The sequence below is a fragment of the Daktulosphaira vitifoliae genome, unplaced genomic scaffold (genome assembly GCF_025091365.1).
Source record: "Daktulosphaira vitifoliae isolate Bord-2020 unplaced genomic scaffold, ASM2509136v1 Scaffold_2, whole genome shotgun sequence".
Classification (NCBI taxonomy): Eukaryota; Metazoa; Arthropoda; class Insecta; order Hemiptera; family Phylloxeridae; genus Daktulosphaira; species Daktulosphaira vitifoliae.
Window position 1 is genome coordinate 35648385 of NW_026099573.1, and position 18835 is coordinate 35667219.

An 18835-nucleotide genomic window follows, 5' to 3' on the forward strand; every position below is an offset into this window, starting at 1 on the left:
ATTATGCGGACAGCATCGATCCCCTCACCCACCTGTTAAAGAAAGGGGAGAAATGGTCGTGGTCTCAACCACAACAACACGTTTTCGAGCACATTAAATCGGCAATATGCGACTCACCACGCCTTTCCTCCCCCGACTACACAAAGATCTTTTACCTGCAAACCGACGCTAGTGAACTAGGCGCAGGGGCGGTATTATTTCAACACGGACAAAAACCGGGGGAAAAGGATATCGTCGCTTACGCTAGTAAAAGGCTGTCGGATACGCAAAAACGTTATGCCGCTGTCGAGCGCGAATGTCTAGCGATCATATGGGCAACCGATAAATTTAGGTCATACTTAGAGTACGCCCCTTTCGAGTTATATACAGATAATTCAGCNAAGCCCCTTTCGAGCTATACACAGATAATTCAGCGCTAACTTATCTGCACAAAGCGAAGGGAACAAACAGTAAGTTGACCCGCTGGGCGCTACACCTGGGTAACCTAAATTTCACCACGACACACGTACCGGGTAAACACAACGAAGCACCCGACATGTTGTCACGTCACCCAACGGACGGACCCCCTGTTGACGAAGACGCCCTAGACGACAATTTGTTAGGCGCGCCAATGTCTAGTCCGCCCACAACCAACGCCACTCTCGTTAATATCTACTCCATTACCGAGGCAATCGACGCGATCTGCGACCGACCGTTCACGGGGGGGGAAGTACGAGAGTGGCAAAACAACGACCAGTTTCTCTCTTCGGTCATAAAAAATTTAAACGCGCAACTTACGATAGCGAACGAAAAACCAGCCGCGAAAAATAAAAAAGAATTTTTTTTATTGGACGGTATTTTACGTATTCGTATAGGCGCTGACACACCGGTAGTCGTCCCCACCGACAAAGTACAACATATAATTTGGCGGTACCACGACGACCCCCTATCATGTCACCCCNGTTACCACGACGAACCCCTATCATGTCACCCCGGATGGAGAGAAACACACCGAGCGGTCAAACAACGGTCCTACTGCAAAGGGTTAAGAAACGCCGTGCGCATGTACGTAAAATCGTGTCACATTTGCGCGTGTACTAAGCCCTTAAACATGCGCCCCGAAGACCCGATGGTCAAGCGCCAACCCAGACAGCCGTGGGAAGTAATCAGTATCGACCTGATGGGACCGTACCCTAGAACACCAAGGGGCAAGACGAACCTATTAGTAGTAACTGACTGCTTCAGCAGGTGGACCGAAGCGTACCCCATAGGCGCACCTACAACGAAAACGATTGTAGACGCGCTAGAAAGGGAGTTCTTTTCACGCTACGGTTACGCGCGAGTAATTTTAAGCGACAACGGCCGTGCGCTCGTGTCCAAAGAAATGATCGACGCGATAAATCGGTGGGGGGCAGAGGCCTGGACTACACCGATATACCACCCACGGGCTAACCCAGTAGAACGAAAGATCCAAGAGTTAAAAAAAGGACTTCGCGCTCTATTAACAGAGTCGAGTCACACATCTTGGGATACAAAATTGCCACCTTTGTTGTTCGCTCTACGCAATAGGCGCAACGAGACTACCGGATACGCACCGTCCGTACTCGTATTAGGTAGAGAAGGTAAGAAACCGGGTGATTGGCTACTGCAGCGAGTACAACCGGTAGCACCTGCTACTATCAATAACGACTGGTTAGAACGCGAACGACAAATCACTAGCACAAAAATAACACCGCCGCCCGTTCATATCAAAACAAAATACGCGGTTGGCGACGTTGTGTACTATAAAGCGCATCACTTATCAAACGCGAATAGACAATTTTGTGCGGGTTTTGCACCGAAGTGGTGGGGCCCCGTGAGATTAACCGAACGCCTCGGTAAAGGCGTGTTCTTAACGGACCAGTCCCCACCAAGGAAAATTCATGTCTCATNCCGTAAAGGCGTGTTCTTAACGGATCAGTCCCCACCAAGGAAAATTCATGTCTCATGTATGAAAAAACAAAGTTAGTAGTTTCTTTTTTTTGTTATTTTTCAGCATGAGCAACAACAACAACAACCCAGCCACACCCTTATCCGTCGAGGAGGTCCAACGGTTGGTTGGCCAATTGGCGGGCCGGGTGGGCCTCCCGACGGATCCCATCCCGCGCGTACTGCGCTCGGCGGAGGATGCTTCGCGCGCCCCCCTACCCGAGGTATTAAGGAACCCTGTGGCTCGAGCTCACTACGAACGGGGCGTGCGGGCGGGTCGCGAGGAGGTGAGGCGCGAAATACAAATCACGCTAAACTCACTCCCCCGCGCCTCCCCGTCCGCTCCGGGAGTCCAAGCTCCCCCTTCTCCCAAACCTCGTCGGGTGATAAATGTGGCGTCCCAACACTTCTCCCGCCCAGGGGAGGCGTCCACAAGCAATACGCGGGTGGCCCCCTCCCCTCGGCCTCTACTGTCTTTCCGCGCCACGCGGCCAGACAGCGCCCCACCCACGTCACGTCGCCCGAAGCATCCATACGCCAGGGGCAGTGGAGGGTCCGCAGCGACGCCTACCCCTACGACTAGCAAAACTCCTCGGTACTACTCTCCGTCCGAGCGGGAACGCCGGACGAAGAAGTACAAGGAGTATATGCTTCGACGTTGGGGGGTCGTCGTCGGTGGGGACCTTACACCGCCCATAAACCCGACATCAACAACACCGACAACAACAACAGCACCACCGACAACAGCAACAACACCGACAACATCAGCAGCAGCCCCAGCAGCCCCAGCAGTGACAACGGCCATTGTCAGCCGGCCGTCGGGCATGTTTGTGGACGGGGTGCTGGCGGCGTCAACACCAGCACAGGAGGAGCAGCCGGAGACGCCTATGGAGCTGGAGGACGACGGCCTGGTTCGGGAGATGGACCTGTTCCTCTCCTGCCCCACTTCCCCAGCACAGCCGGAGCCCCCGGCCGAGTAAGAGCTTCCTCCCACCCCAAGCGCGTTACGCGCGGGGTCTAGACCCCTAACTCCCTCCCTGCTGCGCGCACTCCGCGGGGCACTACCACCCACTCCATCAATCATACAACGTAAGTATTGCGGCTTGTTATTGCGCTATGCGCACTCTAATATATTCGACCAAACACGGAACGCTATACGCGCTATTTCATTTGATTTCTAGAGTACAGCGGCGGCTTGGTGGGGGGGTATATGACACGGCCACGGCGTTGTCACACGTTGACACCCCGCGGTCGTGTCAGCTCCTTCTCAGCCACCGCTTAACTGTAAACCGGACCGTCACACACACGCGTTATCGCCGTGGTGTAAAGTCCAACAAATGCCTAGCGTCGTATACCCCGCCGCAATAATACGTCCAGTCAGTCATCATCGTGACACCAATATCGCTCGTCCGCTCGTTCGCCAATAAAACCGAACCAGAGTGCCGATTTTTTGACATCTATCGACAGGACCGTCTGAACGTGATCTTCAATAATTTGTAGTATTGCTACTTGTGGTTTATCGTTATTCTTTTGTGCTAACATTCTTTTTCTTATTAAACGGCTCGACGCCACTTAGACAACCAATTAGTATTATTTATTTTGGGTGCGTCACCTACTAATATCGCATCAGTGAAACTTAAAAGATTTTCACAAACCAACAAGGAAATAATACAACTACTTTTTTCAATAGATGCTAAAAGAGATAAAGCACTGGAGGAGACTTAACGTGAAGTTTATTGAAATTCTTGAAGACTAACTATAATAGGCTGAAATAGCTCTACAAAAACATTTATAGCGTCGTGACGTTCTATAAAACGCGTTTCACATAAACCGACCAAACGAGTTCTTTTTGATTCAGGAGCATACTTTAAAATATAATTTTTAAGATTTTTTCTACATAAAGCGTTGTTTCTGAATAAATTGATTATATTTTTCATAACACCAAGACTATTTCTCACACTTGAGATTGATAAAAAAGATGATAGCGCAAGATTTAATCTATGTGCTGCACCACAATGCACATACATCGCTTTTGGGATTTTTGCTGTATTCTAAATTGAACACCACTGAACTGACCACTCATATTACCAGCTCCATCATACCCTTGTCCAATAAGATTGTTCAAATCTAAGCCTAATTGTTCGCATTTCTCAAAAATCAAATTTGTCAAAATTTTCCCAGTTAAATCATATGCTGGAATAAATTTTAAAAAATTTTCACGAAATTGATTATTTTGATTGACATATCGAGCGCATAATGACAGTTGTTCAAATCCAGAAACGTCTTACGTTTCATCGCATAGAATAGCAAAACAACCAGCTTTATTGATGTCAGTAAACAATTTTTTTGAATTGCCCACAAATATTAATTATTTCGTTTTGAATCGTCGGACTTAAATAACTGGAATTTTTATTGCTAGTTAATAGATGTGTTTTAAATTTTCGTCCCCAGAATTAGCCCTAAATCGAAGTAGGGCATGAAATTTACCATCTTTTTTAGTGGGTTTTTGCAAGGTAAATGGAGCACTATCATAATCACCTCTTAGAGGAAGTTCGTTTTCACCGCAAAAAATTATAGTTTTGATAATAGGTATTAGAGCCGCTCTATTTTCTTCTTGCTGTTTTTTTCTTTTGGAATCTAATTGTGTTGCAACATCATTTATTTTTCCACTAACCACCTTTTTAAAACTATCTACAGCTACAAGATAAAATTGATGATAGTTGGTTTTAGAATGGGCAGTAAATTTTTCAAAGGCGTTTTTCCATTTAATGAAAGGTTTAATAACTAATGATCCGATTTTTTCATAAGATCCTTTACTAACACAATCATTTCTAAACAAAATGCACCATCTACTTCTTTTGAGTACGCTAACCACTCCCACTTTTCTAACCACTGATATTGAAATTTAAGATTTTTTTTATCAAATATTTGAATAGGAAAAATATAGTTTCTCGTAGGTATTAATACGGACTTCATAACATTACTCTTGAATAAATCATTATTAGTGATTACCTTTGTTTGAAAAAGTTCAGATGACACAATTCCGATATCAAGATACAAGTAGTACTCACATCTTTAGCTGCCTGTAATACTAGAATTGAACTACTCGATGAATCATCAGCTATTAAGTTTTCCCCGATGCCTGCGTGTTCACTTATTGATTACACATTAGTCACACACTTTTTAGAAGTTGTTTTAAAATAATTGTCCAGCGCACCTCTCTTCATAATGGAAAGTTTTCAAAAACAACAAAAAATAAAACTTAACACAAAACAGCCTGTTGGCGAATAAGCGTATGTATTATGTGCTCGATAACACTGCACATTAAAAGGCATTATTCTTACTTCTCAGAAAACGTCATGGTGAAAGTTCAACAATAATTATTATCAGTGAAAAATATAAATTTAATGCTATGTTAGGTTAGGTATACAAAAGAAAATCAAATTGTTATCTATAATTGATGCCTCCAGTCAAACAACGGGACAAGAGCCGATAACGAACTAATAACGAACAATATGATATTCCATAAATTCTTGGAATATGAATAGCATCATTGATGTTCGACAATTTAAATTGAATTTAACTCATATTACACAATGTTGTTCAGTATCTACTATCTAGTATTTATTAATGTAGAATAATGTAATACACAATTTTAATAAAACAACCGATCTCAAATAAATGAAAAAAATATAAAAATACGAGTGTATAGTTAGTAATTTATTAAAAACTATAAGTATATATATATATATATTGTCGTCACTTTTAAAACGTAATTGGTAGAAAATCAAAGTACCATCTGATTTTTTTGTGAGAAGTTTAAAAAATTTGGGGGGGGGGTCCAGACCGAATAGTGTGTTTTTAGCATATAAACTATCGAATAGTTTTAAAAAATTGTTGAATGGGCTAGGAAATGGTTTCAAAAAATATTTGATTAGTTCTATCTAAAATTTTTATTAAGTACACTTAATATAATAAGAAGATAATTAACGAATTCTTAAAATAAATTATTATACAATTAATAATAGTAAAAAGTACCATTTTACTAGTATTTTAGAGAAGATAGACATTTTATAAATAAGTTTTAAAGAAAAATTTTGATACCAAAAACTCTTATTTGAATTCAGTAGTTACGTTAATATAACATTTTAAAGTTTGTTAAATTTTGATTTTTTTACGATTTTCCTATGGTATCAAATGTTAATACATATTATGTAAGCATTATCTTTTTACGTTATTTATTGGCAACAGTACTTAAATAAGTACTGTAATTGTCATAAAAAACAAGAAGTAGTAGAATTGAGTTTATAAAAAATATAGGTAATAATGTTATCTAACATGTTATAATAAGTAATAGTGAACATAATAGTGTGCAAGTGCATTCATTATCATATTTCTTAAACAAGGAATATCATATAATATGATATCAATGATAGAATCAGGCAAATTAATAATTGTTATTAATTTTAAATTGGCTAACCGTCGAACAATTGTAGTCAACATACGAGGTTTCTAACATAATGTATTAAATATTAGGGATAATCATTTCTGTAAAAAAATATTCACACATTATTATTATCCATGGAAAAGAAATCGCGTACTGTTACTAGTAAGTAATGTAAAAGATTTGTTTACTTCCGTTCTAACTTTTGATACTATAGGACAATCGTAAAAAAATCAAAATTTAATAAACATCAAAATGCTGTACAAACGAAACTATTAAAAAAAAATGACAATTTTTGGTATTAACATTTTTCTTTAAAACATATCTCTAAAATGGCTATTTGTAAATCTTAAAAAATTTTAATAAAAAAATTAATTTTTAAAATATGTTTTGTAATTGAAAAAAATATCATATAACTTATTTTAAATATAGTCTTATATTGTAACAATTGATTAACACAAAAGTATAAAATGTTATGTAGATCATATGTTATATGANGGGCCCACCAGGATTTTCCCGGTATCCCGGTGGGCCAGTCCGCGCCTGGTTATGAGTTAGATCTTTTTCACCTGGTATATATATAAACTAGGCTTTGCCTAGCTGGGGCTCAGTCTCGTCCTAGTTTCCTCCGGGCCTCACACACTTACAATGCGTTAGGCCCTTACTGGTCTGTCCTTATTGGTAGGGCACTGATTTTTATGGCAGTACCCGATTACTGCGTGCACAATAAATGTTGTGTAGGAAAACTATTACTCTAGAAACAATTTAATAGAAATATAGTAGACGTTTAATTAAAAAAATGTGTAAAATTCAAAAATAATATATAGTGAAATTGTATAGGACATGAAGTTTATATTCTTTGATTAAGGTTATCACAATATTTCAATAGTAACATTATCTTTGGTATCATCAATATTAATAAAATTGTGTTATGAATGAAACAAGGTAATAGGTTAAATTGAACACTCATATAGAATTTAAAATAAAAGAACATTCATTTACATTTCTTTTAGAATCTAATACATCAATACAAATTTTCATTTGTATTGAACATTTAATGTAAAAACTGTAGGAAAATATCCTACCACAAAAAAAAATATTGGTATGGTAAGGAATACTATAATAATTAAAAAAAATGTTCCTAAAGGAAAAAAGGAGAAGGAAATAAGAAAAGTTATTAATGGAAATAATAAATGAACTTTTCTATCATACAATACTTATTTTTTTATACATCCTATACAATAATTTTTTTTAGCTATAAGAAATAATAACAAAATTATCGAATAATATAACTAAAATATTTACTCCTAAGGTATCTTTAAATACCGTGTTATTAACACATTTGTATACTTGCGTCAAATTTAAACCAAATTAACATGTGCTAAGCAAAAGAATATCCTACTAAAAAATATACACGGGGACAGAGTGCTAAAAAATATTTTCTGATCTTCGCGAATAATCTTAGAATAACGTCATTGAGCTCTTTAATTTAAAAAAAAAATTATGAAAATCATTCTTTAAGTAAATTTTCCAGCATTGTCTAATTTTTCAATGTTTTATTATATAATAAGATATATTTAATATATATATATATATATTAAATATCTAAAAAAAGGGTTATCTAAATCTTACTTGCTAAGAAGATGCTTACAGTAATTATATTAACATTTTTATATTTAAAGTATAATTAAGATGAATAATTATTAAAAAGACTAACACAACACATGAAATTAAAAAATTGTAATTTTTTCAACTTTTCCCTTATTATTGAAAAATTGTTTTTCCTACTATTTTTTTGTTACAAAATAGTAAGAATACTAATGAATTCAGAAACACAAATATTGTAATAATTATGATTTTAGTTGAACATACAATGTATCATATGGAACACACACAAAAACGCACTTTTTGTATTTTACAGCTCATACCACCACTTTAAAATCATAGAAACATATAAATAAAAAGAAAAAATAATTTTTCTAGCAATATTATTAAATAATTTTTTGTTGAGTTTAGTTTTAGAATGATATAACTTTTTATGATATATTACTAAAATTAAAGTTTTTAATACTGAGAGTTGTGTTGTGACTAAATATCTAATAATTACTCTAACAGGACATGGTCACTTGTTTAAATATCTTTACACAATGAGGATGACAAAATTACCAATGTGCACAAATTATGAAACAGAAGAGAAAAACTCATTTTACATTATGTATAAATGTGATATCCTAGTCATAATAATCTCTAAACATTTAGGAAAATCTTCTTCTGAAAAATAAGAAATTAAAAACTTAAGACCCAAAGACATACTTAATTTTGCCAGATCCTAAAAACAGAACTTTTTGAATATATGAGGCGCATAGAGCTAAAACAGCTAAACCCACAAAAAAATATTTTACGCTTTAGAATAATATAATATTTCAAAACCAATATGGCCCAACCCTAACAAAAAATTATTTTGTAGATGGCAGCACTTAATTTGTTTTGGCATCGATACTTAAATTCCTATTTTCAATGCTAAATTGGCCTAACCTACTGATAATGGCTTAACCCATTTTAGTTTCCACATATTATTTTGTGCCAAAATGTTGGGCTACTCTATGTAACTACATAGTTGCTAGTCTCTCATTTACAGTTGATGAAATTGATCACAAGTTTTAGGTAAGTAGCCATTCATTTTTGCCATGTGACCAAGATTTTGGCTTGGTAGAAAAAAAAAATTCACCTTGAAATACATGGACCAGATAATTGGAAGTCTGTCATAACATCTGCTAGGAAAAGAAATCCATTTCAAATTGTCAATGACAAAAAATGATTTTTTTTCAACTAAGTCTCCGGAGAGGCAAATTACAAATAGAAAAATTGATACAACACATCAGAAAGTGGAATGGCTCAAAATGCAGTGGTTGCAATACAAAAGTGACCAGCATTTTAAGTTTAGTTATAAATATTCTAATAATTCTAATTTCCCATTTAACTGTGTTTATATTGGTAAAAGAAACTCGAAAATTGAAGACTATACAAGAAAGTAAGATCTATTGTATCCTAATGGCCATATAATCACAGAAGCAAAAAAAAAAAATTTATTAGATTTATTTGCCAATTACCATCAATTTTACAATAGTCTTAAAGTTAACAAAAACATTAATGAAGATTATCCTGATTTAAATGAATGTGAAAATAATGAATAAGAACTTTGAAACATTAAAATTATTTTTTAAATATTAGAAGTACATTAATATTTTAAGTTGTAGGTACACATGAGATTTTTTTTTTAATATATATTTAAGCAGAGAATACTGATAAGTTTTTGTTTATTTTATCAAATTTTATGATGGGTAACTGTTATAATTATGTTTCTTTAAAATATTATACAATGTTAAAAGGAGTAATACAGATTTTTAACATCACTAAAAGTTATTTGTATTATGTTTCATTTTTAATTCATTTTAAATATTTAGAGGAGTAAACTAAGATTTAGTTAAGTATTACAATATTACTATTATAATATAATATTAAAATTATTTATTTTTTTGTTTTGTTTGTTGCACTAAGCACAGAAGACATAATGTGATAACTATTATTAATATTAATGATCGCTACATTAATAATAAAATGTTAATTTTATACATTTTATGATGAATAAAGTGTAATAATTATTATAATATTTCTTTATTATGAAATGAATGTTGTTGGAAAACAAATGATTATTATAACTAAGTTATTTTTATCATGTATCATTTTAAAATATTTATAGAAGTAAATTACAATTTTGGTATGTGGATTATTATAATAATAATGATAAAATTATTATTATTATTTTACATTAAGCTTAGAATACTAATTTTATGAAGTGATCTATTCTATAAAAAATGTATATTTGTTAAGTCAGTTGTTAAATATTTATATAACAAATTCAATACAGTATAACTAAATGTATAGTTCATAAGATTTAGATTAAAGTAAATTATAAATTTTCAAGTTTTGGACTAACCCACCCAAAATTTAATACGATGAAAATTTTTCAAAATGTAGTGTGGCCTAACTCACATTAAACCCTAATCACCTATAAATAGGTTAGTGCTTTATGGATGGTTTAAAAGGCAGGTTTTATACATACTAATGAAGTTTCATTATGATTCTGGCATTGAATTGAATAATAATAAATTAAAAATAGTCAAAACTTTAATTTTCCGCCCTGAATAATTTCACTTTTGTGGGTTAAGCTGTTTTGGTTCTATACGCCTCATATATAAGAGTGCCCTAGTTTTAGTTTTAGTTGTTATAGAGGTGGATATAATGCCCATGCACTCAGACCTGTTGGTCCATTGTTCGCACCTCATACCGAAATTGTCTTGATTCGGTTTACCTTAGGAGTGCCCAGTAGGATGTTCTATATATATATATATGGTGTTATGAATAATGGCAACAATAATTCGGTGGAAACACTAATGCAAAGATCAAATTAATATAAATCTGGATGAGGTACACACAATTGACTCACAGATCTGAATGTATGAGAAGTTCTTACCTATCTCTCTAACAACTCAAGCTAAGCTAACACTGGTAAAAACTTTGACAAAATAATTTTAAAACATTTTTGGTTAATATATTCTTCGGATTTTATACTAACAATAGTGTTATACAAAATCAAATGTAGACGGGTTCAATTCTTTTATGCTGTACCATGAAGGTTTTTCCATCCTTTTTGGTACAAGCAAGAGCTTTTAATGTGAACAAAAAATTAAAAATGATTAAAAAATTACTGAAAATGTCAAAAAAAAAAGTCTTATTTCTAACTACTCTCACTTATAGTCTATATAAATAAAACTATTGCATGCAACTTGCAAAATCTAAAAACTATTAAAAAATAACACATACAAAAAAACAATATTTTAACAATCAATAACATTCATTATATTATATTTAATTAAAGAACATTATCTTTGTTAGATTTATTTATCAATCAACAAATAATTCAGCAGCATTACCTTTCACGAACAAAATGTCATTTAATTTGTTTGAATTTTTCTAAGATTATACTTCAAAAGAGCGAAAGTCTTTTATGATGATCATTATATTATTTGTATTAATCTATAGCCATAGCTTTTTTGATATGCATGAAGCAGAGAATCCTAATATTATTAGTGATTAAATGTTATACTACAAATTTATTGACAATACTAATGTGAAAAATATTATGATAAAAATTCTAAATACATATTTCCTACATAAAACTGATAGCAAAATAATCTTTAATATAAAAAAAGGGTAACAACCACTTTTACCAATCTCTCATCGTCCCCTAAATATAGTTATACTCCTGGAAAAAGTCCTTAAGGGGATCGCCGTAATTTTAGGCTTAAAATCGATTAAAAGTATAATCTTTATTATAACGTCTGTGAAGTTAGCTCCCGAGACTCAGCGCCCAACCACAAACTGATAAGACGGTAACCATAACAGTGTTCATTGGGTTGCCTGACTGTTAGAGTTCAAGGGAAAGAAGTACCAATAATATTAATTTCATCATTATAATTATAAAATGTATATATATTATAATTATTATACTATGAAAAAAAAGAACAGCAAAAATGTATAATTTTAGTTTTAGTTATTATTGAGGTGGGCATGTATTATACGAATGTATAATATATAATAATACTTTTTGATAATAATTGTTTTTTTATTATTCTAATTATTAAATGAAATTATTATGGTAATAATCTCCTAAATTAATTTTTTCTTAACTTCGAAAATTGAAAATGTATAACGAAAATCCTTGTAAAAATAACACAGTCATATATAAAAAAAATAATATAAATATATATTCAAAAGTAAACATAAATATATAAGTGCATATGCAAAAAATATTTATAACATATACAACAATTTAATACATTATAAAACTATATAAAACTGTATACAATTGAAAGGATCCCATATAACACAACTTCCACTCTAAACAAAATATAACATTTATATAAGAAATATCAATACTCACAAGTATTTATACATTCAAATACACTTAGGATCAATTCCTTAAGTCGTGTCAAGACATTGATCAAAATTTCCTATTAGAAAAAGTATTTATAAAGGATACAAACAATGCAATAACCATCTTNAAACAATGCAATAACCCTCTCCCAAAGAAACTATCAATATTTCAGAAATATTGAAATCCTATAAACCGATATGTACAAATACACATTGGCATGTATTAATATATGATGTAGAAATCATTATAGGGGGCAATAAACCCATCACTTGTACCCTGCGAAATTAAGTTTTTCTAATAGAAAATTTTACAAACATGTTTACTAAATCAATACAAAAAAATTAGTTTGTTTATTGTATAAGTTAATTTTAAACTTAATAATTTATTTAATATTTAGATAAAATTCATAATTCTATAATAAAATATTAATCATTTATTGAACTTATAAATGTAATATTATTAATTTAAGTAAAAACTATTTATTTAAATACAATATGAAAATATATCTGATGGTTCCCTTCTCTTTTCTCGGCTGGGCTTGGGACCAGCTTTGGCAGAGTTACCCCATCAGATAACGAGTATCTAATAAGGACGTCTTTCCCTAAAGATTTTAGCGTGGATTTCTTTTCTGATCAGAAACTCCACTATATAATGTAGACTCACTATTGGGCAGTCTACATCATGTTCATTATTAACAAATTAGTGCTTTCCAGTGGCCCGTCTAACTAATGTTTATATGGAAAGGGGGTGTATTTTATAAAATTCGCCGAATGAGCATTTTAAATTTTAAGTTGCTTTTTTTTATGTCAAATTTTCACTAAAGAGTCAAAACTTAAAAAATAGAAATGTACAGCAACCATTAAATAGCACCACACAGTCATTTCTAACACTAGTCTTGGAATAGTATATACTATCATAAAAGATCAGATGTTTAATGAGTCGATGGAATTTAGTGAAGATGAAAACGAAAAATAATTATAAGATTAAATTGTAGCACTAATAAGTTAACAACTAACACACACAGATTTCTTTCCCAATCAGAAATTCTGTGACAATATAATTAAATACTATTTGCAGAACAAAGTCCACAGATCCACTTGATATCATTGTCAGGCAATGGATCTTTTTTCGGTAAACAATTGATATGTAACCATCGAGTACAAGACTCACATTGTACCATTTCTCCACTTCTTTTGTCAATCTTTTTGCTTTTCTCGTTAAAACTACCTTCATCAACACCACAGATTAGACAACTGTTTTTCATACACTCCGAATTACTCAAAATCAAATTTTATAATTTCTTTCTGTAATCATTTGGATCGAATTTGTTCATAATTATTTTATTTGTCATCAATTGATTTGCAAAATATAACATAAAAACGCCACAATTAAAACTATCATTTTGATAGGATATAGTCACATCATTTATCTCCCACTCTGTAATATTACCAATTACTTGTACTCTATTCCAACTCATTAGCGTTTTTTTCAAACTATTTAAAACTTTAACTTTCATATTAATTTTATGTGATAAGTCTTCATGACCTAATCTAGAAGAATTTAAATAACTTACTTTTTTTTTAGTAAAATCTACTAACATCAGTGTCCAATGGCTATTATTTTCTAATAAAGGAATAAGTACTCTAGAAAATTCAATCCAACCCATACCTTCAATTTTACCATTTTCATTCGGAGGTTCAATTCTTTTTCCCAAATTGATCATATAGTACGATATATCTGGACTCATACATCCCAGCATCTGTTGTTTTTGTTTGACCCAAGTTCGTTCACTTCTTTTTAGACAAATCTGTAACAAACACCAAATTTCTTTATTTTCTAACCAAAGTTCATTATTTTCGCCCTTAGTATCTAAATGTTTGAAGTCTTCAGAAGATATTTCAACCTTCTCATTTCCAAAAGACATTCTGGCAACTATGTAATTTTTACACCCTGGATAACCATGCATATAATATAATCCATCTTTAATTAAATTACTTGTACGGTACATCTTATACTTCCCAACTAGTGATTCATCTCCAGGTGACTCCCATACTACGGTATGACCACAGGATATAACAGAAGAATCTTTATTAGTGTCATCATTTTTATATTTTTCAACTAAATCAAGTTTTTCGTTTATACAATCAACATTTAAAATTTCCGTATTACTATAATGAGCATTACCAATGTCCTCTGAAGGTTCAATATCTTTTTGCACACTTACCTCAGAAACAAACTTTCGATTCAACACTTCATTTGTTTTATCACTTTCACTTATACTTTTAGTATTTTTGAATGTATTCATACTTTTTTGTGGTCTTAAAATAGTTCCCAAGTTAACAAGATTAGAAGGTTTTTTACCTTTTTTAAGCCAGAATTCTTTATCATTCAGGTGCAACTCATCATCATTATTAGCATTATTTTTAGGTCTGATTGCAAGCACATTTTTAGGAATTATCAATCCACAACGGCTCCAAATAGCAGTTACCCGTGCACTGGTTTTTTCTATAAACCTTCCACATTTCATTTTTCTTTGGTTACCTAGAACATGATTTTTAATGATATTAAACCAACTTTCTGCAGTTGCGTTGCTCTGACGTTTTTCCAAGCCAATTTTTGCTGTTATCACTCTACTCCATAGTGGAATGTAGGGTATATTCTCAATGAGAAAATGTAACAAATATGTCTCAGAATACATGTCATTTTTTCCCTGGTCATCAACCGTATTGGATATTTCTATGTAAACAGCATCTAATATTTCTTTGAAATCATAATAGAAAGCAGATTTCTTACACTCAGCATAATATGGTTTTTCATTTAGAGGGTTCACTACATGATCTTTTAGGTCCATTTCTTCCAATTTTAATACTTTATTGCCTTTAAAAAGAAAATTCATTTCTGCCCTAGCACTATTACATAAAGGTGTTACATTTTTGGAAAGAAGTATTCTGCTTAATAGTCTGAACCAATTTTTTATCTCTTCATAATTATCCATATCAAATACGAGCCCAACACATTTTGATACATAATATGCCTTGCTTTCATCATCAAAAATTGTTTTTGCATGCTTTATAACATTTTTTATGTAATGGTTGCTGCATGTACTTACTACAACATCATTGTCTGGAAATTTTACATTTTTTTTTGTTAAAACTTGATGACACAAATCAAGGTATTCAAAAATATTATTTTTGTTATTCCACGCTTTGGATATTCCATGCATGAAAGCCCAACTGAAGTCTGTAACAACATTCTTGAAAGGGGGCCATGAAAGACCAACTTCATTTATAAACTTTTCTTTGAATGAAGTCAGCCAACTTTCAATAGTTAGCCTATCATGTGTACTGCTTATCATTTCTGTTACTGGATAAATATTTTCAATTTTGTCTATCTGCACAATTGCAGCATAATAATAAATGGTTTCTTTTTTTTCATTAGGTGGCCTAACCAAAGATCCTGTAGCATCTATATGAAGCGTTTTAAATTTTCCACTTTTACTCAATTTTTGTAAAATCAACAAATGATAATCAGAGGTCCATTTCACATTAAATGGATAAGGATTAACAATCATATTTAACCATTTATTTTTTTCTTCCTGCGCCATAAGGACTCCATCAAATGAATCATGTTTATCATAATCTGTCTTTAATTGTTGTTCACTACTCAATTTACGTAGTGTCGTTAATGTTTTGACAGACTGCATGTTTCCACTTCGTAAAACTTTAGTGGGCGATGCAGACAAAATACATTCATCTTGATATTTAAATGCAGTTGTATTTTTTAATTTATCACCTATAATTTTCCTTTCGTGTCCTCTTATCTGACAAGTCATGCGATCCTTTGGAGAGTGACTGAAATTTCGACTAGAACTCCATACAACAACTTCTACACCACCATTACTAGGCGTCACAAAAAGCCTCATTACTTTACAATCTGGCATCTTACAATATACATTAATCTTTATTTCACCTTTCTTATTGGCATTGAACTTTTTCTTAACGTACAATATACAAGTATTGTTAATAGATTCCAAGTACTTCCTAAATACCATTGGATAGGTTTTGATATCTAGTTTACCATTTTTATAAATTTGTTTCCATTCTTCTGGTGGTATGAAAAAAACTCCTTCTTTAAAATTGCACGCTTCATATTTACTTCTTAAAGACTTGGGCGATACATTTATTGTACCTTTGGGGAGACCAAATTCTTGACATATGTTCAAATTTCTTTCCCTTAATCTTTTCAAAGGACTTTTGACTGGACTTATATCTAGTCCTCTTAGTTCACCTTTATTTCTCAGCAAACTTATCATTTCCGGACGGCTAATAGCCTCATCATCGCAAAATAACCTTTTTTGACATCTGTCCTTGCTTAATATATTCTTTCTTGAAGGTGTGACAAAAAAGTCTTTAGTATTGATATTTGATGCTGCAATGCATTTCTCGTTATTCCACAATTGGCTTGTTGGACAACTGTCCATGTTAAATATTTTTTTAGGAGGTGTAATAAATGCATTACTCATTGTTGTATGCGATTAGGTTAGTATTTTCTCAGATGAAGGTATTACGGTAATTTCAGGTTCCTCAACAACTCGAATACAATTTTCATCAACATATTCATAGTCTGGTGTATTTAATACATAATACTCTTCATTATTCATAACATTTTTAGATGAATCATCAATCACGGCATTATTTTGCAAAAGTTTAATACTTAAGTTACTTTCAATACAACAGTTTATTTCTTCCATATTAGTATCAATAAATTCATCATGACTCATATTTGTCACAGACATCACATCCAGATTATCATCATTATTAAGCAAATTGTCATGCTAAAATATAACAAAATTATTAAAACTAATTTTGAGTTAATGGGTTTGCAAAGATAGCTGATTAAAAAAAAATATTTTTTTGAAAGGTCTACCCCTCAATTAATTTTAATTATTTATTAAAATCTAAAAATTAGTCATAATTTAATTTGACCTCGTAAAGCAGATATTAATAATTCTTATTTGAAACAAGCACACTCTACAAAATTGTGCATAAAACAAATATTTTTATGAAAATTTTCATATCAATGAGTTGGCAATGGAAGTTATATTACAAAAAATATCATAATTTATTTATTTGGATATTTAAATCAAATAAATACTACAAAAGATTTTTTTTTTAATGTTATGATTTTTTTAATTGGAAGTTTTACAAGTCACATCAAGTTACCATTGAAATATAGAAAAATTAGTATTAATATCATTTTATTATTTATAAATAATTACCTCTTGAATATTAGAATTTTCAATCACACATTTTTCCACCAATTCATTTTTATTTAATTCTTTTATTTCAGTTGCATTATTTGCAATATTATTTTTCAATCCAGTAGTTTTAAATTCATTAATAATTCTAGATATACTTAACCTTACTTTTTCTATGATCAAAGTTTTCTGAATCTTGGACTTTTTATTAAAATTAAAACCTAATTTCTTACAAACTTTTAGAATAATGTCTGAATTCACATCTGTAACATTTACAATTTGATTCAATAAAATACACCTTACTTGATCCATGAAATTTGTTTTTTGCTCCTGGATTCCATTATAAACATTTAAAATATTGCATCTTCCTTCCACTAAAATCTGAAAACAAAATTAATTTACTTCATATAAATTATTTTTCTAACAAATTATAAATAGTTATTTGATAAAAAAAATTATAAACGGAGCTCTCGAATAAATTACATTAGTTAATCATACTAAGAAAAACACGATTAAACCTCTATTCTCTATATACTCATATATATAAATTTAAAATAATATATTTTGTATATATTGATATAAGTCTTAATAAAACAATAATAGAAACAATTGCATAGTTATTATAAAAAAATAATGTAAACCTAGTTCCTTAGTTAAAACATATATTTAACTTACAAGAGAAATTCTTTTGCGTGAAATTGATGATGTATTTTTCAAACATGCTTTGGCAGCAGCATAGATAACTTCATCACCAATATTAATATTTTTCCAAAAACATGGATCACATTTATATTTTTTTAAAACTGCTGCCAATTTTTTTAAGTTTATTTTGGGGGCCATTCTTATGGATCACCTAATTACACCTGAATTCCTAGAAATTTATTGAATTTAATAATAAATAAAATTATATTGTAAAATGATAAAAAATTAAAAATATATATTTCATATATTGTAATATAGTTTATAACCATAAACCAAAAATACAATTTTTTTTTAAAGCTTTATAGACTTGCAATTATCTGTAAAAAAAAAAAAACAGTATTTAATTAATACTTTTGAAATCTTAAATTTGCTTATAAATTATTTACTTTTGTTGTTTTAATTCATCATATTTGATATTTTTAATTTCCTTTAAATATAACATATTAAATAAGCCATTTTCTTTGTTAGTAAATTTTTGATGAGACAT

The 18835-nt window shown here is 31.7% G+C and overlaps 3 protein-coding genes across 11 annotated transcripts in view; all 3 read right to left on the minus strand.

Moving 5' to 3' along the window:
- The window catches only part of LOC126899801 (uncharacterized), a 73504-nt gene extending 61803 nt beyond the window's left edge, over positions 1-11701 (minus strand). For 3 of the 7 annotated variants that reach the window (XM_050675019.1, XM_050675017.1, XM_050675018.1), the window contains exon 1: positions 11386-11601. The gene's annotated coding sequence lies outside the window, so the exon portion shown is untranslated. Of the gene's footprint in view, positions 1-6960; positions 7146-11385 lie in introns of all 7 variants that reach the window. The other 4 variants (XM_050675013.1, XM_050675020.1, XM_050675012.1 and 1 more) reach the window with 4 other exon arrangements.
- The window catches only part of LOC126899802 (uncharacterized protein DDB_G0289917-like), a 145235-nt gene that overhangs the window by 45133 nt on the left and 81267 nt on the right, over positions 1-18835 (minus strand). The gene's annotated exons all lie outside the window — the stretch shown is intronic.
- The window catches only part of LOC126899795 (uncharacterized), a 7776-nt gene continuing 1463 nt past the window's right edge, over positions 12523-18835 (minus strand). The window contains exons 1-3 of one of the 2 annotated variants that reach the window (XM_050674999.1): positions 18322-18595; positions 17668-18027; positions 12523-17223 (exon numbers count right to left, since the gene is read on the minus strand). In XM_050674999.1, coding sequence (XP_050530956.1) covers positions 13681-16911 — 3231 coding nt within the window. In that variant the 5' untranslated portion in view covers positions 16912-17223; positions 17668-18027; positions 18322-18595 and the 3' untranslated portion in view covers positions 12523-13680. Of the gene's footprint in view, positions 17224-17667; positions 18028-18321; positions 18596-18835 lie in introns of those variants that run through there. The other variant, XM_050675000.1, reaches the window with a different exon arrangement.